Genomic DNA, 24,748 nt, shown 5'->3' with positions numbered 1-24,748 from the left:
TCTCAATGTTATAAAAACACTAAATGTTAAGTGAAGCAAACCGCAACGCATTAGTGATTTCTGCATTCATATCGGTAAAGCCGTTTCTGAGATTAGCGTGCACAAACGTACAGACAAACAGACAAAAATTCCAAAAATCATTGTTTTGGGTTCTATTGCGTTCATAAAGCCCGTCTACACTAATTTTTCTTATATAACTTCCATGCATAGACAGCGAGCAATTACGAAGTTATTATATGTATTGACTTTACAATATTAATTAGCTAATTTATTAATAAACGCGGGAAATACTAAATGAAACGAATCTATAACAATCTGTTTTTACTATATTTCACTTAAAAATCTATTACAATTTTACATACATATAGGTACATCAATGTGCCTTATTATCTAATAATACTGTTCAATTTGTAAGTAAATACAGGGTACAGATCATGCAGTTAATTTTACATTTTTAGCGCACGATTTCCTTTAGCACAATTCTCTGACATTGGATGTAAACTTACTATAAATAGCTATAAGTACTTAGTACTTTTTCTTTTTATGGATGGTAATGGAGTGGTAACTCCGCCTGCGCTAACGGTATACGCTGGCGGGCACCAGTGTGAGATGATAGGTGAGAATGAAAAGGCAGGCCAGTTAGCCCATCATGATGAATTCATCTGGAATTCAGCACGATGGTTCCCAGTAGAGACCACGTGGAGGTCGACCTGGTTGAGCATATGAACTGGTAATCTAGCAATGGAACTGGTAATCTGCATTACTAACAATCCCATCCCCCAGAACTTAGTACTTAGATAAATACTAAGTAGGTAAGTACTTAGGTAGACCGGCAGCACATCTGCAATGCTTTTGGTGTTGCGAGTAATCATGGGCGGCGGTAGTCACCTACCATCAGGTGAGCCGCATGCTCGTTTGCCCCCTGTGTTGTAAAAAAACCACAGATAACATAATATTATATTAGTAGTACCTACTATCGAAAGAGCCTTTCAAATGTTTCTTTTTTAAGTACTTAGACGGACTTCAGTCTGCTAAGAAAAAAACTGAACCGTATTAAAATTCGTAAATGCATTAGACATCATATTAGTATTATACTATTTGTGTGGTTAAACCTACTTTTTGGAATTTTAACCATATAAATAACGATTATGAATTAATCTTTTGCAATTACTTAGCTACAATTCTGTGTAGTGTAGTGTTGTGGATGATCATGGGCGGCGGTAGTCACTTGCCACCAGGTGAGCCGCATGCTAATTTGCCCCCTGTGTTTTAAGAAAAAGCTACAATTCTGCTCTTTCATCATCATCATCATCATACCAGCCGTTAACTGTCCACTGTTGAATATAAGGCTCCACCAAAAAGGAGGTTTTGACCAGGAGTTGCCACGCTTGGCAGACGGGTTTGCAACCGCAGTTAGGATTTGATGAAGAGAGATGCTGCTACCTATCTCTCGACCATAAGTTCTATAAGTCGCCTCTTACTACACCCACGGGAAAAGATTCTGTGCTAAGGTCAGATTCTGCTCTTTGCAAAAGTTTAATTACTTGAAATAAAAATGGAAATACAATTTTTATAGGTTACCGAAATTGGGTTTAAATTAATTAAAAAAATCTAAATATGAACGGCATAAAAAAATCATTCCAAATATGGCCCCAATATAATATAAGGTCCCCCATCACATGGCACCTCTCATGTGTTACCACTTCTTCAGATTAATGTGAATCTAATTTTTTTTTTACAAAATTTTTAACAATTAAGCTTTCTATTTAAGTTCTGATCAAGCAACTACATATACTGTTACGCACGTACCTACTTACAAATGCTTGATTCTGGCTCATACATCCATATACAAATTGCTTATAACTCGTGTAGGAGTGACTAGATCATCGCAAGACGTGATAAATGTTATCTATCTAACACGTTGACTTAAATATATTTACAAATGAACAACAAACAGTATACTTATAATAATACACTTTGAAACTTTCAAATGCATAATCTCACTTCCCCCGCAGTATTTAGGAATAGCGATCCGGTCCAACTTCGCATAGTTTATTAATTATCTAAAGTAATATATAATCTATATTTTTCACAAATAATGTAGCTTCTGCACGTGAAAGATTATTTTAAATTCGGTTGAGTAGTTTTGGAGATGATCCATTAGAAACAAACAATCTAATACTCGCGGTTTTTACTGGAATCCATCAAAATTGATACAAAATTAATTGTCAATCACATGACAAAATTTGTCTTTACCCGACTATACTTTAAAAGTATTCAAAATTTATTAAGTTATTACGTAATTAATATACTTATGTATAAAAAAAAATTGCACGGAGAAAAGGAAGGAGCCTTTTGAAATGCATATGAATATTCAAAGTGCATTATTTTTACATAACTAAATAATAACTAACATAAGTACTATATTTACAATTATAATATAATATTTTAGTGATTTCTACGATCAGGAGAGTTATGTACCGTCATCTAAGTATTATCAGGTACAATTCAATCAAGTTTCGTATGTCTTGTCGCAGATAGATTTTAATTGTGAGACACGTCTTCTACGGTCTTACTACAAAAATAATATAAACCATTGCCTATCTAAACAGCGTTTAATAAAACTCTAAGTGGTTAAACATTATTTAGTCGGTACAATATACTTATTTATAATAAAATTTATTAGATAAAATACCTTTTATTTTTAGGGACGACAGATTTTCTTTTGTTTTGGTATAAAACGATGTTAGACACCATTTTGTACAACAAAGTCGTCTAATCATGTTTTTAATACCTGTTTATTGTAAGTTTAACTTTTTTGTGGTAAGACCGCTCTATTAATTAGTTTTTAGGCCCTCTCACCTTTTACGTACTTAACTACTTAAGTTCTTGTTCCGTAAGGACACATGTCCTTACGGAACAAGGACACTGTCACAATGATATTTAAATCATCTAAGAAGAAAATATAAAGTAGTTATTTCAATGTGCACAAAATTGGTAAGAAAATAAGAACAATTGAAAAAATAATTAGTATTATAATTTAAGATTGTGTTCCACAAATAAAAAAAACTAATTCAATCAGCAGTTATTTTGGTTTAAAAACTAAACTACCGATACAGTTTTGATAAAATATCAATAATTCTCCATATCGTTTTATAACTAATACATTTACGAGGTAACAAACATAAAAAAAAATATACCCGAATTGGCAACCTCCATTTTGAAGTCAGTTGAAAATCAATGGAAAATAAACCAAAATAGGATAACGTAGTTAGAGGACCTGACATTTGGTATGATTGTATGACATTTATAAAACAAATCTCTTCTGCTATTAAAATTGCAGTCTCTTACCTAAATATGTGGCAGTAACTCCAAGAGCGACTATGAAACCATAATATACTTACGTGTACACACAAAGAATTTAGCGCAAATGTTTTATCAAACAATTTGACAATTGATCATACGTATTGAACACGAATCTGCAGGCTGTTCTTCGATCACGAATCAACAGGCTGTTTTGGAACCGAACCAATTATCACATTAGTGATAGATTTTCAACAATTGTGATCCGGTGAACCTTTTCAGCTGTGCTTTCTACATCGAATCCCAAGAAAAGTCGATATCCCCGAAATATAGAAAGAAACATTTTGTAAAATGCTTCCTGGAGACGTCAACAAGATTCGAAACCAAAAAAGTTCATCGGAACTAGACAGAAATCGTTCTAAAATTATCCATCGAATAAACAATGTGATTACAATTTGCACGGCGACTTTCGACGCAATCGAATTGAGATAAGACTTTCTTTTGCTTGAGTTGTGTTTTATAGAACAGGTGTAACTTGGTCAAAACGTCAATATAATCTAGATAAATTATCACCTAAATAATCACAGGGACGAGAGAGAACGATTGTTATTATTAGGGACCATTAGCCCTATTGCTAGCAATATACTCTGTCAAGTAGACCACCTCGTAGTTCGCCATGGAAACCATCGTAGTTGATTCTTAAATTTGTCACGATGGGCCAGCTGGCCTAAGTTCATCCTCACCTCTATTCACTCACTGGTGCTCCACAAGTGTATACCAAATGCGCAGGCGAGGTTGCCATTCCAAAATCATCCATTCAAAAAATGATGGCGGTGGGGAGGAAGGGAGCGGTAGTTGTGAGGACTATAAATTCCATTGCTAGCAATAAGTATATCTTATCAGATCGACCTTCACTCGACCCACTTGGCAATCATTATGGTTAATTTCCTGGTCATCACGATGTACCAGCCTGCCAGAGTATACTGATAGAACAGGTATGGAAACCATTCCATTTTTAATCATTTAAAAATTATCGCGTTAATCACATTCTCTTATGAACGTCATCGTATAAACGTCAAATTGAGGGTAAGTTAACGTCCCTTACACGTCTATTCCATGTGATTTTAATTTAATCCCGAATCGACTGCGTCAAATTCAATCCGTTGATAACAAAGTCCAGCCTCACTCAATACACTTATAACACAAGTAATCTGTTACACATTACTCGCAAATACATTAGTTCTTAATACAACTAGGTACAGTAAAAGCTCTTTATTCGCGGGGTATACATTCTGTAAATACAGTACAGTAACCGTGAATATAGACAGCCGAAGCATTTATACAATGGCGTTAGCATTTGACAACATACTTTAGGCGTAGCTGTAATAAAGTCTGTTTTACTTTTTTATTTATTCCATTTGCCGACGCGTTTACAAAGGATACATAATCCTTTTTAATAATATGTACCGATTAGATCCACGAATATAGAAATCTTTAGCCGCGAATATAGGAATTGGGTCGCAATTTTTTTATCCGCGAATAGTGAAAACACGAATAAAGGAAGCGTGAATAAGAAGCTTTTACTGTACCTATAATGACAGTAGCACTAAGTTGACTGTAGAAAAGTGAAAATTGTTTTTGTACAAGTATAAACTGAACCGTCACTTGGTATATGTACCTATAGGTTTACATCTTAGATCATATAAATAGAGTGTCTCCATACAAATGCTTCGAGAAAAACGGTTCAACTTTTTCATACAATTTTGCTTGATAAATAGATATGAGTGTTTCCTTTAAAATTACTATGTATATTGATTTTGTTTTATAATTTTTGCATCATGAAAAAACTCATTTTATTTATTAAATAATTAAATATAGACACGTCAAGATACATTATGTGCGTAAATATATAGAACATTCGTAAAGAAACGAGTAAGCTAATTAGTTGACATAAAGTTGACACGTTTTTAAGACTCGATGCTCTATTGCTCTATCTATATATTCTAAGGTTTACATGCAGAGCGCGTGTAGGCTGCAACCCTGCAAATGTCAGCCAAGCATACCGCCTGACATATTGCCGTGAACGCGCATGTGCCGGTTCAGATTGCCGGACTGCGAAAACCTGGTAATGAAAACAAATATTGAAATGGTCTATCTAACTCACGTTAGGTTTTCTTTTTTACCACAAAGGTGGCAAGAAAGCATACAGCCTATGGACGCCTGCAATACTAGGTGTATCACGTGCGCGTGTTTTTTATTGATCGGTGAAAATGGAACGGTAACCTCGCCTGCGCTAACGGAATACGCTGGCGGAGCACCAGTGAAGGGTGATAGATGAGAATGAAAACAGACCAGTTAGCCCATCATGATGAATTCATCAGAAATTAACCATGATAGTTTCCATACAAATAAACTATCCAAATGGGAGACTTTGTACAAAAGTCGTTTACTTGGGCACCTCTGTCCTATTTGTGTTTCTACCGTGAAGCAGTTGTGTTTACATGGCTTTGTTTGGTTTGAAGGGTGGGATATGGCAGTGAATTTTACAGGGTACAGAGAAATATCACCTGAGTCTTCAGGAATCGCAACGCATGGGGGGTATCATGGGCGAAACAGTATACTCTGTTATATTCCATTCGTGTCTCATGTCAGTCCCATGGTACTGCTCATGTCTATAGGCGACGGTTACCACTTTCCATCAGGTGGGTCGTCAGCTTGTTTGCCATTCTAAGTTGTATAAAAAATCTAGACGAAAAATATGTTGGGAAGGACCTATCCGATGATAATACGAGTAGATTTATTTGTGAGGCTCTGATTATCATCTGTCAAGCAACTGCTCATGATGATAAATCGAATGCTGGACTCTGACATAATACACACAAAAGCTTACCTTAATAAACAGAGCTTACACTGATACGGCTTTTCCCCAGAATGTATCCTCAGGTGTTTGGTCAACGTCGAACTGTCCGAGAAAGCTTTTTTGCACGATCTGCATCTGTTCAACAATTTTGTACTATCATCTATTAAATAGACAAGTGGCTTATTTTTTTATAAGAAAAGGGAAGATCAAGAAATAATTATATGGGTCCAATAAAAGAGAAAACTAAGTCATGTCGTATAGGGAAGTCAATAAATAGGGTCAATTAGATTCAATTGGAGTTGGCTTTATTTCAGATAATATTAGATAAGAGAAAGAATAATAAGTTATAAGATTGGGTTCCACAAAATAAAACCGACTTCATGTATAATAAAACCAGTCATTTGATTTAAAAAGTAATCTACTGAACCGATTTTGATAAAATTTCTCTGGGACCAATCTGCAAGTATATGAAAAATTTTCCAATACCAGTAGAGATAAGTAACAAACATAAAAAAAATATAACCCAATTGGAAACCTCTTTCTTTTTGAAGACAGTTTGAAAAAATACAGTCCAAATGAGTTTTGAAAAGAACAAAATTTGAAAAAAAAAATAACTTAAGTAGATATATTGACTGAAATCTAATCATCACACAAACACACAGTAAATTAAGTGAAGCTTAACTGTCTTTTACTCACAAGCATTTTTCGTGATTACCTATATGTATGTAAATATCAAATCAAAGCAATGAACACATACTGGTATGGCCTTTCTCCAGAATGTGTTCTCATGTGAGTAGTTACGCTGGAGCTCTGGCTGAAGCGCCGGTCGCATATGGGGCATCTGTTCAAAAGAAAATTAAAAATTAAAAATAAAAAAAAAAAAAAATATTATATATAATGCTTTTTTTTTGTTTTGTTGCTTTTTTATTTTCATTCTTTTATCTCTTTTACTGTTTATTATATGTAGTTTTTTTTTTAATTATAATTTGTGTGCTGTAAGTAATGTAAATAAATTATCTATCTATCTATCTATATTGTATTATTTTTTTATATAACACTAAAGTGGCAAACAAGCATACGGCCTACCTGATGATAAGCGGTTACCGTAGTCTATGAGTGCCTGCAATACCAGGGATATACACGCGCGCGTTGCCGACCCTGAAGAAACTTCTTTACACCCCTTTTGAAGAACCCCACGCTGTAGTCTCTTGGGATAACCTCAGCGGAGAGCTCATTCCATAACCTAAGTTTTCGTGGGAGAAAACATCTTTGAAACCGCGTTGTACGCGACCACTTAAGCTGTAATATAAGGGTGAACTCCCTGTCGGTGGCGAGCCATAGGAGAAAGTGGCCGTGGGCATCATATTGAACAATTCCTCTGAGCTCAATTGTATTGACTTACATATTTATTATATTAATATGGTATTATATATAATTATTTATATATGTATTGTATTATATGCGATTTATGTATGTATAATTTTTGAAAGTGTATTATTCTATTATATGTTTGTTAATTTATTTTAATATATATTAATGTTGTTGTCTCGCAAAATATTTATTTAATTTATAAATTGTTTTGTTATATCTATGTACCGCCATTTACTCTCTCTCTGTTAAGCGTACCGGTTGACTGATAGAGAATGCCATCAGGCATTAAGTCCTTTAATGTGTACAAAAAAAAAAAAAAATATATATATATATATATATATATATATATATATATATATATATATATATATATAAAATATTAAAATATCACCGCGGTCCACCCGATGGACAGATACTAAAGTATTACAGTAAAAAAAAAAACAAACGTACCGAAAAGGTTTTTGACCCGTATGTGTCCTCACATGAGCAGTCAGATTTGCGGCTTGGGAGAAACTTTTGTTGCAGTCTCCACATCTATAGGGCCGCTCGCCGGAGTGAGTCCGAAGGTGGGTCTTCAGTGTGCTGGGACGGGCGTACGTCTTACCACAAATGCGGCACAGGTTTGGCTTCTGCTCGTCATCTTCTGAACATCCACTTAGAGCTCCTATCTGTTAGTTATGTGGAATTGAATACTTGAATGAAATCGTATTAGCAATAATACTTGGGGTGGAAGGAATTATTACTAGTTTTTTTTTAATGAGTGATAATGTAATGGTAACCTTGCCCGCGCTATCGGTATACACCGACGGGGCACCAGTGAGGGATGATGAGTGAAAATGAAAGAGCAGGCCAGTTAGCCCTTCGTGATAAATACACCTGACATTCAACACGATGGTTTCCAGGGGGGACCACGTGGAGGTCGACCTGGCGACCGCATAACTAATAATCCCTTCCCCCTGTTAGTAATTAGTAGTAGTTATATACCCAGTCAGGTTAACATGGTCCCCTTTGGAAATGATCGTGCTGGATTCCAGGTGTATTCACCGCGATGGATTTTCATTCTCGCCTATCATCCCTCACTGGTGCCGCGCCAGGGTACACCGTTAGCGCAGGCAAAACTACCGTTACATTATCAACCATTAAAAAAATAATACATACATACTATACAAGTACATTAATTAGACTAGCTGTTCTTAAAATAGATGTGTAATTTAGAAATTCACGAATAAAGGATATTTTTTATGAATTTATCTATCCAAATAAAAGCTCGTTCATTTCGTAATTCGAATTTGTAGTCAAGTAGTTACTTGTAGATGTAGTTTGTACTCCCAAGAGTACTCGTAAGCGATTTCAAATTGCAATATATTTTATTTAGTCTATGGTTTCATAAATTATATGATTTCTTAAATATTCGTTTGGTCTTCTTAGTATTTATTATGGGTCTAGGTTTGACCTGAAAATTTAGGAATAACTTATATATTAGAATAGATTATTATTTGAAAAGTTGCCATGCTGAGTACTTATATTTATATACTTATATTGTTGATGGCCAGTATTTATTTTCATCGTTTTTCACTATTAAAATTATAAAATATATTTAAAAAAAAAAGAAATGCTAAGTTTATCTTAGTAAGATGTCATATATGTACTTCGGAGACAATAGATAAGGGGTATGTCAAGATGGACAAGGGAGGACAAAGTTTGCTTCTCACAAACTTTGGTCCTTGCTTATTTTGAAAGAAAAAAAAACAAGATTGTACAATAGTAATAACCCACCTGAACCTTGCCCGATGAACATGTTGTATACCCGTACTCTTGTGGGTGCATCGGCGCTTGATGATTCAGTATCGTGTACCCTCCACCCATGTTCTGGTCCTTCTGAACATCTTGCATATACAGTTTCGATGGGGACCTCTTCACCATCTGACCGGGCGGCTTCTGACACTGATAGTTTTGCTTTTGTTGAAACAGCGCATAATTATTATTTGCTTTCTGTGAGTTCTGAAGTAACGGCTTGAAGGTGGAGGTCGCCGTGATCAGTGGGTCCGATTGGTTAGGAGCTCTGAAGTCGGCTGTGAAGGAGTAAGTGGCTGACGGGTATGTGTTGGGGCTGATGACGTTTTGCGTCTGCGGGTAGACAACGTTCACCGATGGGGTTGCGGTGTTTTGGTTCCACTGTACCTGTAAGTGAACTGATGATGTCTGTACATTCTTTATTTAAATAGACTTCGGGATAATCTCATTACTGCTACCTTCGTCATCATCATCATCATATCAGACTTTAACTGTCCACTGCTGAATATAGGCCTCCTCCATAAGGGGGACTTTGTCAGTAGTTGCCAGGCTTGGCAGGTGGCAGGTGGCAATTGTAGTTAGGCTTTAGGGACGCTGCTACCCATATTTCGACCATTAAGTTCCTTAGTCGCCTCTTACGACACCCACGGGAAAGGAAGGGGTGACCCACCCTATACCAGAATCATACGGCTCTGGGAGGAAAGGGATTGTTAGTAATGATAGATAGATAGATAGATAGATACTCTTTATTGTTTCCTCCAAAAGATTACAATAGTAAACTTATTATAAATATAAATAATTACAAGAAATAATCACAATGAGAAAACAATGGGCGACCTTATCGCTAAGAGCGATCTCTTCCAGGCAACCTTTGGATGGAGAGGAGTAATTATAAACAGTTTGGTGGGAGGCACGATGAAAAATTTTGTTAGTTCTAAATATGGGAGATGTGATACATATAATAATATAAATATTATCCCTACTCATTATTATATTTATATACATACACCTACACACACATATACATATATATACATACACATACACATACATACATACACACATACATATATATATACATATACATATATATATACATATACATACATATACACATATATACATACCATATACATACCATACACATACAAATACATATACATACATGGACATAAACGCCTACACAAATACATAAAAATATATAAATACTGTTCACGAAAAGTATGCAAGTAATAAGTATGCTAACCAGACATATAAACACATTAAGAAAATGACAACTTGCTCAAATAATAGTTCTTCAGTTTTGCCTTAAAACCAGCCGTACATTTTATATTTCGTAAGGAAACTGGTAAAGCATTCCAAAGCCGTACAGCTTGCACCGTAAATGATTTGTCATAAAAATTAGAGAAATGTACCGGAATCTTCAGCTGAAGGCTCTCAGAAGACCTAAGATTAAAAGAATTGACGGTATGCAAGAATTCAATGGATGGATAATGGAGACTGAGAATCCCTTTGCTAGCAATATACCCAACCAGGTCGACCTCCTCGCGGTTCCCCCTGGAAACTATCATGGTTAATTCCTGATGAATTCATCATGATGGACTAACTGGCCTGTTTTCATTCTCATTTATCACCCCTCACTCCGCCAGCGTACCTCGTTAGTGCAGGCGACCGTTTATGTTAAATTTATGTTGCATATTTTGACATTCACAAAGAGAATCAAAACCTATACTTCCTGTTTACCTAGAATCATGAAATTCGGTAATAAGCAAAGTCATGTAGCAGAAGTAAAGGAAAAAATCCGAAAACCGTAAATTTGTAATTATTTAAAAAAAATTAAACTTGATGATTTTGTACGGAACCCTCGTTGTGCGAATCCGACTCGCACTTGACCGGCTTATTTTTAATATGATTCATAGCTCTTTTCCTGAGGAAGATTATGGCATAATACGAGTACGAGCGAAGTCATAAGACAATATTTTACCAGATCCAGATGGGATCGATATTACAGTGTAAATCTAGTCTTTGTTGTTTCAGAGGAACAAAGATTTCCTATGAGTTTTAACTATTTTTTTTATACCACTGAGGTAGCAAATAAGCATACGGCCCACCTGATGGTAAGCAATTACCGTAGCCTAAGAACGAATCCAATATCATTTTATTGCATTAAACGCGCATTGCCGACGCCAAAAACATTTTTACTCCATTTTTAACCCCATGCTGTAGACTCTTGGGAAAATCTCGACAGGGATTTTTTTTGCCTCTTAACAATACTACCATAGATGTTACAGGACCCGTGTATATTTTGTCTTACCTGTGAACACAGTTGATCCGGTGGGCATCCATGCATGGTCATGTTCATGGAAACGTTGACACTCATTGTGGGGAAGATGGGAGTCCCGCTGTAGTGCTCATAGTACGGGTATCCGCTGCCGGTGTTCACCATCATCTGACGTCATCATCAGTCGGTGAAAATTAATATCTTCGAATCAGCATACAGGGATATTTATTTTTAGCGTAGTTTTATTTTTACAAAATGGTAAATTTTAAAAACTATACTTTTTAATTATTACCCACTACTATGCCCTCGAGACTGTGATATTTTTTTTATACTACTAAGATGACAATCAAGTATACAGCTCGTCTGATGGCAAACGGTCACTGTTTGCTTATGGAAGCCTGCAACACTAGAGGTGTCACAGGCGTGTTTAATTGACCCATTAAGGTGCCAAAAAGTAACAAATAAACTTACTTTTATAATCATAACTGTATCCCGCGGCTTTGACCAGGTGAATAAGTAGGTTTTTTTTATACAACTTAGAATGGCAAACAAGCTGACGGTCCACCTGATGGAAAGTGGTAACCGTCACATATAGACACGAGCAGTACTATGGACATAACAGAGTATACTGTTTCGCCCATGATACCCCCCATGCGTTGCCATTCCTGAGGACTCAGGTGTTAACTCCGCCAAATGTAAATAGAACATTACTATGCATTAAAGTTTAAATGAATAAATAAAGTTATCTATGTGTTAAACTAGGATGTAACTTATCCATGTACCAAACATTCAAATCCGTTTAGTAGATTTTGCGTGAAAAAAATAACAAATATTCATCCATTTAAACATCGTCATAAACTATTGTATGCACTTATAATTACATTATAGAATTATTAAATATTTCCATTCAACAAATCCATCTTATCGTATTTAATAAACGTTTATCTATTATAATTTCAATAATTTTAATTTATTTTTTACTTTAGTAACTTGATCATTAATATTTTTAACTTATAATCAATTTATGTTTCTACCACAAATAAGATACAAGAATATATAAATCCTAAAGCTATAATCAAACCCTTATGCGAATGCCTGAAAGAAAAAAGTAGGTACATTTTTTATATTTGTACAATAGCAAACAAGCTGTCGGCCCACCTGATGGAAAGTGGCAACCGTCGCCTATAGACATGAGCAGTACCATGGACATAACAGAGTATACTGTTTCGCCCATGATACCCCCATGCGTTGCCATTCCTGAGGACTCAGATGTTTTTTTTTATTTTTTTTTCTAGTGGGTGATAATGAAATGATAACCCTACCCGCGCTATCGGTTTACACCGGCAGGGCACCAGTGAAGGATGATAGGTGAAGATGAAGCAGGTCAGTTAGCCCATCGTGACGAATTCAACAAGAATTGTTCACGATGGTTTCCACCACGTGGAGGTCGACCTAATAGGGTATATTGCTAGCAATGGGATTGTCAAACTCCATTGCTAACAATCCCTTTCCCCCCGGACTCAGATGTTATTCCTCTGTACCCAGTAAATTCACGCCATATTTCACCCTTTAAATCATATGACCTATAATATAATATTATAATACGAGTATATATAATATTCTATGTTTGTAAAGAATGAAAAATCAAATTATCTCCGCTAATAAGACTAAGCACACATAAAAAAAAAATCTCTGCGAATTTTGTTCTCTTTACAATTAATTTTCTCGATGGGTTGTACCATGACACAAAAATTTTAATCGAATTACAAAGCATAATGGTCTCAAAATATATTTGCATGAAGGTTTATTTTAGCGACCTGCTACCTATTTGCTAATGCTTTTCAATTTAATTCGATGATACAGATCTACGATGGAATATACTATATATATATACTAAATACTTTTTAATGGTTCTTCCAAAAATAATAATAAAAAGAAATACAAGAAATAAATCACATAGAGAAAAAAGATACAATGGCCGACCTTATCACACACATTATTTTAATGTAACAGGGTTGACACAGAAATTATGTAAGTTAACATAAACATTTGAAGAGGTAACTTTGTTTAAACACCATTACAAATCCCTATACGAGACCCAACATAATATTCCGTGCAATATGGAAGCCTTATTATATCTCAATACTATATTAATTACAATCATTTAGTTCAGTAACTACGCCCTCGGATTTTCCCTACCTATTTCCTATTCAATTTTCCCCTTTGAAACACCCCTTCGATTAGACAGGGATGGCTGTATTAGGTTTAAGGATGTTGAACAAAGATAGGTATTGTAATGGCTGTCTCTTTTTTGCTCTTGGCCGTTGTAGGGGAGTGAAAGTGATGTCTAACCTGAGGGTGGACCGTCTCAGCGCAGTCGCCATGGACGACGGCATGCTTGAGAGAAAGGAGGACGTCCGCCGCCTCCCCCCCGCCCCTCTCCCGGCAGTCGGCCGTGTTGTTCCTGCTGAGATTGACCGGGATTTAATTTGGCGATGCTTTGTTTGGATTTTATTTTTAGCCAACATCAAAAGCAGGTTCTCAATTTAATTGCAAAGAACATAAATCGTTCGTCGACAATGAATTCATTTTTAACATTTGTTTATATTTACGTGAATTTATTATATATATAAATTTAAAGTTTCTGTCACAAACATTGCTCACCTGTTAGTTTTAAAATACCTAATAAATGTTATCATAAGACCCATGAACAGAGGGTGTCAATTAATTGTTAATTTGTAATCATTTCTTATAAGTGTTAATTGGGGGAAATAGGATTGACAGTAATGAGCGTCATTGCTAGCAATATACCCTCTCAGGTCGACCTCCACGCGGTTCTCCCTAGAAATCATCGTGCTTAATTCCTGTTGAATTTGTTATTATAGGCCAAATGACTTGCTTTCTTCATCTATCATCCCTCACTGGTGTCCCACCAGCATGTACCGATAGTGCAGGCGGGGTTACCATTACATTCTTACCCATTTATAAAAAACTACTATTTTATCGACCTGAACAGTGTAAATTGCTAGCAATAGGATTGTCAAACCCCCTTACTAAGAATTCTTTTCCCCCCGATATAATAGTAGTAAGTATTGTTTGCTCGAACATAAGAGATACGATAGTTTTTATCCAATTTGAAAAAATAGTCTTTAGGGTTGCATAATGCCGCTGGTATTGCAGATGGACATAGGTTACAGTAATCGCTTACCATCAGATGGGCCGTATGCTTGTTAGCCACTTCAATGGTGTTGACGGTAAGGGACAAAATAACATTTGCCGTGTCAGCTTGTAGCAACATAATTGCATTATATTAAATAATAAAATAAAATTTTAGCTAAACGATGTCTGTACATGAAAGGCATTTAAGAAAAAATTGTATGAGGAATCTTTATAAGATTAATAGATACAAAAACAATATTTTTTAACCTATCACTATGAAATTTTGTATATACATACTGATCATCTTGTTGATGTACCTCGCCATTGCATTATATTTATTTATAATTTAAAATAATTTAAATACAATTTCCATTATTTATATTATGTTATTATTCATATTGTTAATATTTTTACTTGTATAATGACATTTAATAATTTAATTCCATTTTAATGTTTGTCGAACACAAGGCACGCTGTGGTCGCCTATAAATGTAAGAACAGTAAGATCTAATCTACCAGTGTATTGTACTAAAATGTTATAAATAGAATATAAAATAGCTGTATCTTATGTTGGTAATCCTATAAATAAATAAATCTTCTTACCCTTATCCTAATTATTATTTCGGGTCGGCGTACCTAATATGTTTTTATCCATATTACAAAAAGATTTGGCTTATATTTTTACGACCGGCTACCTGCCTATACCCAACTAGGTCTACTTCCTCGTGGTTCCCCCTGGAAACTATCATGTTTAATTCCTGATGAATTCATCATGATGGGCTAACTGGCCTGTTCTCATTTTCGTCTATCACCCTTTACTGGTGCCCCGCCAGCGTATCCCGTTAGCGCAGGCGGGGTTAAAAGTAATGTCTCTCAATACCATTAGAGATTATGGTCGTGAGTATATTCCTTTTTGTCTTTTTCGAGTGGTATAAAAATAGAAAATGGTCAAGAGAATCTTTGAGATGTATTAAATAGGGTTCCGTGGTGATATAAGATTTTAACTCGAGCGCTAACTTTACGTTTTATTAGAATAGACATCAACGGCACCTATGTAGGTAGGTACTACGAGTAGGTATTTAATTGAGGAGTTTTTTTTATTTATGGATGATAATGGAGTGGTAACCCCGCCTGCGCTATTGGTATACATTGGCGGGGCACCAGGGAGGGATGATTGGTGAAGGTGAAAAGGCAGGTCAGTTAGCCTATCGTGACGAATTCAACGATTAGTCACGATGGTTTCCAGGGGGAACCACGTGGGGGTCGACCTGATAAGGTATAATGATAGCAATGGGGACTAATCTTCCCCTTACTAACAATCCCTTCCCTTCCCCCCCTTTAATTGAGGAGTTGAGGTTTTGTTTTTTATCCAAGCATAATTGGGACTAGAATATATTTTATGTTTTTTTTTTTAACTTGAATAGCATATGTGACATAACAGATAAGTGATCTAAATATGAATCAATGATTTTAATTTCTTGAAACAAGCTGACGACCCACTTGATGGAAAGTGAATGAATGAATGAATGAATGCCCTTCATTTTTATTATACCTACAATATAGACCTATGAATTGTTCACCATTCTAAGTTACATAAAAAATAAATGAAAAGGAAGTAAATCAAGACAATTAATAAAAGAAATGATACAATTTTATAAATGGTAATCGTCATTTATAAATGCCCGTTCATTCATCAATATGGTATTTTTTTTAATGGGTGATAATGGAATGGTAACCCCACCCGCGCTATCGGTATACACCGGCGGGGCACCAGTGAAGGATGATAGGTGAGAATGAAGTAGGTCAGTTAGCCCATCATGACGAATTCAACAAGAATTGTTCACGATAGTTTCCAGGAGGAACCACGTGGAGGTCGACCTGAGAGGGTATATTGCTAGTAATGAGGCTATTTGACCCCACTACTAGCAATCCCTTGCCCCTCCATCAATATGGTTAGGTGAACACACGACTAAGAATGTAAAGAGACATAAAAATAAAAAATAAAATACACAAATTTAAAAAAAAAACAATAAAATCCGTTTCTCACACTATATAATTAAGATTTTATAAAATTAATACCAACTTCAATAATGACTATGATATATATAATATGGGATTAAATATTTACAATTAATAAAAGAATTATCAAAATTAGTTCGGAATTGATGAAGGTATCATATAAAATATGCACAAAATTGGTAATATATTAAAATAATAATAAATAATAAACTTGTATATTCAGTCGATTGAACTTCGGGACACCCAAGCTCAATCGATTGAATAGTATCCTTGATTGAAACTAGCTCAGTTGACCACCGAAAAAGTCGAAAAGAATTATTAAAAATCAGTTTAGAGATGCTTTAAAAAAATGAATCGTGTAATAAAGAAATTAAAAAAGAAAATATGATTGAATTGCACCTCCTTTTCTTATGTCGCTTAAAAACATTACTAAAAATCAGTTTAAAATCAGCAAAAGTACATGTATCTTGTTCAATTGTAATAAAAATATTAAAAAATAACATATTCGAATTAAATGTAGATATTACGAATAGGTCTTGTTTCGATGACTTCAAGCAATAGCGCTCTTCTCTATCTGTGTGTAATTTAACAAATTTTCGAAACAAATTCTATTATGTCTAATATTCTTTTTTTAAATTACTACTTTTTTTCTTTTTAAAGATTTACAAAAACTATATCTAAAGAAAAAAAAAGCTTAATGTATTGTAAAGTGGAAGGCTAGAGACGAATGAAATACCTACATAAATTATATTCTAATGTCAAAAAATATTATGAATAATATAATATTAAAAAAAATTAAAGATATAGACCACTTCTAGATGACGTATCAAAATAAAACCAAAAAACATACATCAGATCTCAATTTCAGACAAATACGACAAAATTTTTAAAAATTAATTATTTTGGCATCTATTGGTCCTATACTCTTCATCATATTTTTTTAAACACTTTCCATGTACAGACAGCGTCTAGTTCTAATTAATAATAAAGTAATATCTATATAATATGATTATCTGTTTATCTGTATGTTTGATCTGATATGACGTAAAAACTACTGCACCAAATTCAATGTGATTTCCACAGTTACATTTCTGAAGGTCTAACTTAAAAACTGGTGTATGTTTTACATTAATATCTCATTTAGAAATGAGATAATAAACTGAAATATACACGACATATAATTAAAAATACACTATAATCTTAAATTATATAGATAGATCATCGAGCCTCAAAAACAGGTCAACTTTTTGTCAGCTAATTGTCAAATTAGCTGGCTCATTTTTATATCAATGTTCTATATACTTACACATAAAATATATCTTGACATATTATTTAATGACTAAAATGAGTTTTTACGCATAAAAAAGATGCAGTATTTATAAGACAAAATCAATATAGAAGATATAAAGGAATCACTCATAACTTTCTATCACGCAAAATTGTATTAGAAAGTTGATCCGTTTTTCTCAAAGCATTTCCATAGAGACTCTATCTACATAATCAATGACTACAATTTACTATACACAATTCCACTATGTTATTTTTCCTGAAGACAGCTAAAACACTTACTTGTAACCGGAACACGGTGAGAAGGGAAACAGTGAAGGCAGGGGGTCGAGCTCGAGCGGGGGCAGTGAGAAGGAGCCCATATCGTCAGCGGGCCAGCCGGCCTCCGCGCTCACATCTCCACCGTCGCCAAGGTTCACGTCGCACGGAGCGATCGGGTCGCTCAGTGCGTTCAGTTCTTCCCCATTGTCTGGACAGCAGTTTTCGTTTTCTTGCTGCAATGCGTAGAACGTTTTAGCATTTCGAATTTATATATGGGAAATAAATTAAAGGATCATCATCATTAAGGTCATTTCAGCTGTTAACTGCTCATTGTGGAATATATGCCTCCCCGTAAAAGGGAGGAGTGGGGGGTCAGTAGTTGTTCACGCTTATCAGGCAGGTTTTTTTTGATGGGTGAAAATGGTATGGTAACTCCGCCTGCGCTAACGGGATATGCTGGCGGAGCACCAATGAAGGGTGATAGTTGAGAATGAAAACAGGCCAGTTAGCCCATCATGATGAATTCATCAGGAATTAACCATGATAGTTTACAGGGACACAAGGGACAAACATCGCTGTTGATTTCACCTTCAGTTTCCACCCTTTAAAAGCTGTAATTTTTTAGACAAATCAATGACGTATAACTAATAAATAGACCAAACCTCGTGTAAATTTTTGACGATGGAAGTGGTCGTTTTTATTTCAGATACGAAGGAAGAAACTGATTGTATCAAAGAAAACTCCAAATTAGAGCTAATTATGTATTGTACAACACAATACAGCCTGTTTTTTGCATAACTAGTATGCCTTTCATATGAATATCCTATAGTAGTAGGTGGTTATTTTCTATATAAATAGGTCCGATTTATCTTTCATACATACACGATTCCTTTTTCTACATCAATTTTTTTTTTATCTAATGTGTTTATTAATAATCCCAGTCAGTTTAGGGGGAAAGGGATTGTTAGTGATGGAGACTGAGAATCCCATTACAATATACCCAACCAGGTCGACCTCTACGCGGTTCCCCCTGGAAACTATCACGGTTAATTCCTGATGAATTCATCATGATGGGCTAACTGGTCCTGTTTTCATTCTCATCTATCACCCTTCACTGGTACTCCGCGTATCCCGTTAGCGCAGGCGGGGTTACCATACCATTTTCACCCATCAAGAAAAAAAATCCCAGTCAGTTAATTTTTTTTTTTTTATAGTATAATAACTTTATTGTAGCTAAAAGTCGGGTACACAATTTCTTATACAGTGATTACTACACTAGGCTCGCAGGCCTGTATCGTAGTAGTCAGTGAGTGGCTAATTTTGTTCATATTTATTGCCATTTACAGTCCGGTTCCTGTACAATTTTATCATTTAGGTATTCGAAATTAATACATAACGTCAATCTAATAATTTATGTATTAATCAAAATTATTTGTGGCTACTTTTCAAATGCAAATTCAAATAATCTTTATTCATTTAGAAGCACTTTTAAATCGTCACCTTTTGAGTATGCAATATAACCTTCACTTTTTTCTCTTGTGTTTTTCGTAAATGTATGATGTCCTGGTATTATGTCGGTTTACTAATTTCATAAGAAAAATCAATTAAAACATAAATTACAGATTCAACTTTGGTTTAAAAAAAATTTATAATTAATAATTTTTTCAAACTATCAGCTGTCACACGCATTAAACTAAAGAAGAAGGTAATGTGATCAAAGACTTACCTGGCAGCACTCTTCGTCCTGGAGCTCCCGCAACTGGAGGCACGGCTGCAGCGGGTCGCAGCAGAGCCCGTGGCAGCCCTGGCAGCAGTCGGCCAGCCCGAACTGCGGGTTGTTTGGCACGTAGCAGTCCATGGCCCCGCCTCCCGTCACCGCGCATGATCACAGCCCGCCGACCATCTCAGTTCAGTTTCCGGCGCTTGTAATTACGCGCCCGCATGTTTAGGTACCTGTGTATTATATACATATAGTTTATTTCAATAGAATTTAATGAGAATGTAAACAAAAGAATAATTAATCCGACCATAGAATATTCTGCTTATGAATATTAGTACACCATCAGAATGTCTGGTACAGAATGCCATCAGGCATTAAGTCCGCCTGTATACATATTTTATTGTATGCAAAAGTATAAATAAATAAATGACTTGTGATCTGATCAGCTATTCGTACAAATAAAAAATCGATTAATTGATTGAATATTCGATTTATTATTAATTTCATTTGGAGTATTTTTGTGATAATTTCATCAAGACTTGATTACTATTTTCTTAAGTTCGTTATAAAACATATGTGTGACGATATATGTGTGAGGAATTGAGATTCACTTTTTTAGATGTAGGATAATGATTTATTTAAATAGAAACGTTATATTAGTGGTCAAAGTAAAATCAAGAATAGAAAGAAATAAACACTGTTTTGTTTTTAAAATTTTCGACTTTTTGATGAATAAAGATCTTCAGAATTAAATTTCGAATAGAGATTGGATCCTTGACGCTATCAATGTGGTAGAATCCAGATTCAAGAATCACAGCATTACAGAATTACAGCATCACTAATAATGAAAATTTATTCGTGCGTTTTTCAAGGCACTTTCTTCCACGCACAACCACTCTTTGGAATTAACTTCCAGCAGCAATATTTCCGAACCGATACGACATTATAACCTTCAAGAAAAGAGCATATTCCTTGGCATATTCTTTTATATGCCTTTAAAACGTCGGCAGCACACCTGCAATGCCATTGGTGTTGTGGGTGATCATGGACGGTGGTAGTCGCTTACTATCAGGTGAGCCGCATGCTCGTTTGCCCCCGTGTTGTAAAAAAAATATATGATTATGAAATTTCATAATATTGTATTGTATCAATAATTTTCATAAACATTCCCGTTGTACATTCGATGAAGCTGTAAAGATGGTCTATAGTCTGCAGTCAATAGCAGTAAAGTAAAAGAAAAATACCTATTGTACCTAATTTTTTTTTATACAACTTAGAATGGCAAACAAGCTGACGGTCCACCTGATAATCCTTTATAGCTCGTAATTTTTACAAAATATAAAAAAAAATTTCATTATTGTTTGATTGGACTTTGAAATCGATTATCCGGATTTTCGATTATACGGAATTCTCGTGGTTTTATTTAACTGGGATATTGGATATTCTACTGTAATGATATTTATATAGGTGTGTAGCGTTTGATATCCGTATGTTTTCTATTAGAAAAGTATCTGAATGGATCGCAAATTTTCTTAAATAAGTCACAATCAATTATTATTAGAATTCCACAGTCTAATTGCACAAACGATATACATTTTGTCATGAAAGTGAAATTGTATAAATGAAAAGAGTATGTTACACAAAAAATTCGACTTCAACTGTGACAAAACCAGTTATTTTGATTTGAAAACTAAACTAATGAATCGAGTATGATAAAATTTCTATGCGACCAATCTGGAAGTATCTACATCCTTCCAGATAAAAAAGGATTTTCTATATCGATTTATAACTGATGGAATTATGAAGTAATGAATATAAAAAAAATATAAAAGAATTGGGAAGTTCCTTTTTTTTGAATTCGGTCGAAATTATACTTGAATGAAATCTGATATTCAGGGCCTCAGAAAATTGTCAGATCACGAAAGCATAAGATCATAGTCCTCGACAATGGTAACATATGAATAGGGGTGGGTAATATATATATATATATATATATATATATATATATATATATATATATATATATATATATATATATATATATATATAGTATATTCCATCGTAGATCTGTATCATCGAAGTTAACTGAAAAGCATTAGCAAATAGGTAGCAGGTTGCTAAAATAAACCTTCATGCAAATATATTTTGAGACCCTTATGCTTTGTAATTCGATTCTAATTTCTGTGTCATTGGGGGGTACAACCCATCGAGAAAATTAATTGTAAAGAGAAGAAAATTCGCAGAGATTTTTTTTTTATGTGTGCTTAGTCTTATTAGCGGAGATAATTTGATTTTTCATTCTTTACAAACATAGAATATTATACGAGGTTTGTCCGGAAAGTACGTATAAAAGTTTTTTAAAAATTTTATTTTACAATTATTCAGGTAAATCAATTTTATCCCCTTCAAAGTACTCCCCCTGTGACATAATGCACTTGTGCCAACGCCGTTTCCACTGTGAGAAGGCTCCTTGAAAGTCCTCTGGTTGTAGGTTTCTCAGCTGCCCCGTCGTAGCTTTTTTTATCTCATTTATGTCCCCCAAATGCCGCCCCCGAAGTACCAATTTGGTTTTTGGGAACAAGAAGAAGTCACACGGGGCCAAATCCGGCGAATAGGGGGGTGTTCGGTCACCGTAATGGAATTTTTACTCAAAAACTCACGGACAACAAGAGAGGTGTGGGCAGGGGCATTGTCGTGGTGAAGAATCCAACGCCCCTCTCGCGCCAATTCTGGACGAACTCGTGCCACACGAGCTTTGAGGCGTCTGAGCACATCGACGTAGAATTTTCCATCAACTGTCTGGCCTGGAGGGACGAATTCTTGATGGACAATCCCCCGAACATCGAAAAAAACAATCAACATTGTCTTGACATTTGAGCGGGATTTTCTTGATTTTTTTGTTCGTGGTTCCCCGGATGTCTTCCACTCTTTGCTTTGGGATTTTACTGTTCTGAGATCGGCAAAAATTTCACGGCCATTCTTGCCGAGTTTCGAGAGAAACTTGATTACGACGCGCTGCTCTTCAACGGAAGCGGGCTCCATGCCGACGGGGTTTCGTTAAGAGGTAACTTCACAGATGGCGTGACAAGCCAGTTCGCACCGCACGGCGGTCAGACCAGAACTGAAGCATTGTTAGGGACATAAGGAAGGGGTCCTGCGCTTACCTGGCCTCCCCACTCCTCTTTCTCGCATTCCAGAACACTTTTATACGAACTTTCCGGACAGACCTCGTATATACTCGTATTATAATATTATATTATAGGTCATATGATTTAAAGGGTGAAATATGGCGTGAATTTACTGGGTACAGAGGAATAACATCTGTGTCCGGGGGGAAAGGGATTGTTAGCAATGGAAACCAGAATCTTATTTGCGCAAAGCAACGTGCTTATCACTGTACCACAATGGTCAGCTTTTGTAAGAATTAATTATTATATATTTTGTAAGAATTAATTATTATATTATTGTATAAGAAAAACTGCTCTAAATATTTTTCATTTATTTCAAAGCAATCCATATACTTATTTATTAAGTGTTCTAAAAAATAATAAAAAACCTATCTGATTTATATTTATTTAACAATAACACACTAGTAATATTATAAATGTTAAAGTGAGTTTATTTGTTACCTTATAGCGCCTTAACGGATTAACCAATCACTATGAAATTTGGTTTACACGTACTATATGGGATGGAGAAGAATTACTTTTTATCTCGGTAAATTATTTATATACCAGACACACGGACGAAGTCGCGGGTAAAAGCTTGCAATATAATAATAATTATATGCAACTAAACAATAGGTATCTATTATATTATACAAAAAATATAATAAGTCGCTAGTTATTTGGATAGCTGGATCTATCTACATAAAAGTAAGTAGAGGTCTAAATTTTCTATCAATAATAATTTTAAAAATAAACATTGTACTGTAACATGATAACGTTGACATTAAGTACGTAGTTACTACATATACACTGTCCTAGCTGTCACTGTGTAATTAAATTATTGAGAATAAATATTACGCGTATTACTGAACTATTAAAAAAAAACTAATATTATCTTACCAACTTTTTAGTGAACAATCCAAATTGGCATCCAAACAAACTACTGGATTCAATAAAATACTTTATACACATCACAAAAATCACTGTCCAACAAAACACCGATGTCCACTAATTAAATTACAGGTTACAGTATAGACATGCGCCATGGCAGTGCCTACGATTAAAAAATTAACACATCATTACGTTGAAGAGCCCTTCCACACCGGTGTTGGCTACTAAACTATCACTCAAGTGCACTCTCCCGCCCCTACGTAATTGGCTGTTTGTATCCAACCCCCTCGCCTAAAAAAAAACATGACATTATTGCGCGGGAAAGTAGCTGTCACCTAATATCGAGTAGCCATGCGGGGCTTTGTTTTTGCGGTCAACCGTTTATTGCCATCCGATACTATTTAGATAAGTAATGTGGTGATTAATTGATAATTCTTATTACCATCACAGAGATCTGATTTATTGCATATTTATGTACATTTTTTATAACATATTATAATCATGTGAATTAACATTACATAAACGTATCACTCCTTAGCCTGTAGGACTGCAAAAGATGTGAATTCCTAGAGTGATACAGTATATTCAGTGATATATTTTTTTATACACCTTAGAATGGCAAACAAGCTGACGGC

General features: G+C 35.0%; 1 protein-coding gene across 3 annotated transcripts; it reads right to left on the bottom strand.

Annotated features, from left to right (window-relative positions):
• Nucleotides 1–384: 384 nt before the first annotated feature.
• Nucleotides 385–24,305, bottom strand: LOC113514293 (protein glass-like). Of its 3 annotated transcripts, none has more exons than XM_052896872.1 (10): nucleotides 24,123–24,305; nucleotides 20,062–20,288; nucleotides 18,357–18,568; nucleotides 13,962–14,073; nucleotides 11,643–11,777; nucleotides 9,311–9,715; nucleotides 7,985–8,202; nucleotides 6,921–7,004; nucleotides 6,194–6,298; nucleotides 385–5,425 (listed from the first exon to the last, which is right to left on the bottom strand). In XM_052896872.1, the coding sequence occupies exons 2-10, from the start codon at nucleotides 20,191–20,193 to the stop codon at nucleotides 5,353–5,355; spliced, it is 1,476 nt and encodes a 491-aa protein (XP_052752832.1). In that variant the 5' UTR covers nucleotides 20,194–20,288; nucleotides 24,123–24,305; the 3' UTR covers nucleotides 385–5,352. The 3 variants fall into 3 exon arrangements, with proteins under 3 accessions (XP_052752832.1, XP_052752831.1, XP_052752830.1); XM_052896871.1 differs by having other exon boundaries at nucleotides 13,962–14,076; nucleotides 24,127–24,303; XM_052896870.1 differs by having other exon boundaries at nucleotides 13,962–14,076; nucleotides 24,123–24,302.
• Between the last annotated feature and the right edge of the window lie 443 nt (nucleotides 24,306–24,748).

The sequence above is a fragment of the Galleria mellonella genome, unplaced genomic scaffold (genome assembly GCF_026898425.1).
Source record: "Galleria mellonella isolate WM207_F2 unplaced genomic scaffold, CSIRO_AGI_GalMel_v1 utg35, whole genome shotgun sequence".
Classification (NCBI taxonomy): domain Eukaryota; kingdom Metazoa; phylum Arthropoda; class Insecta; order Lepidoptera; family Pyralidae; genus Galleria; species Galleria mellonella.
Note: the sequence above shows the minus strand (reverse complement) of the source record. Positions and strands in the feature narration are given on the sequence as shown.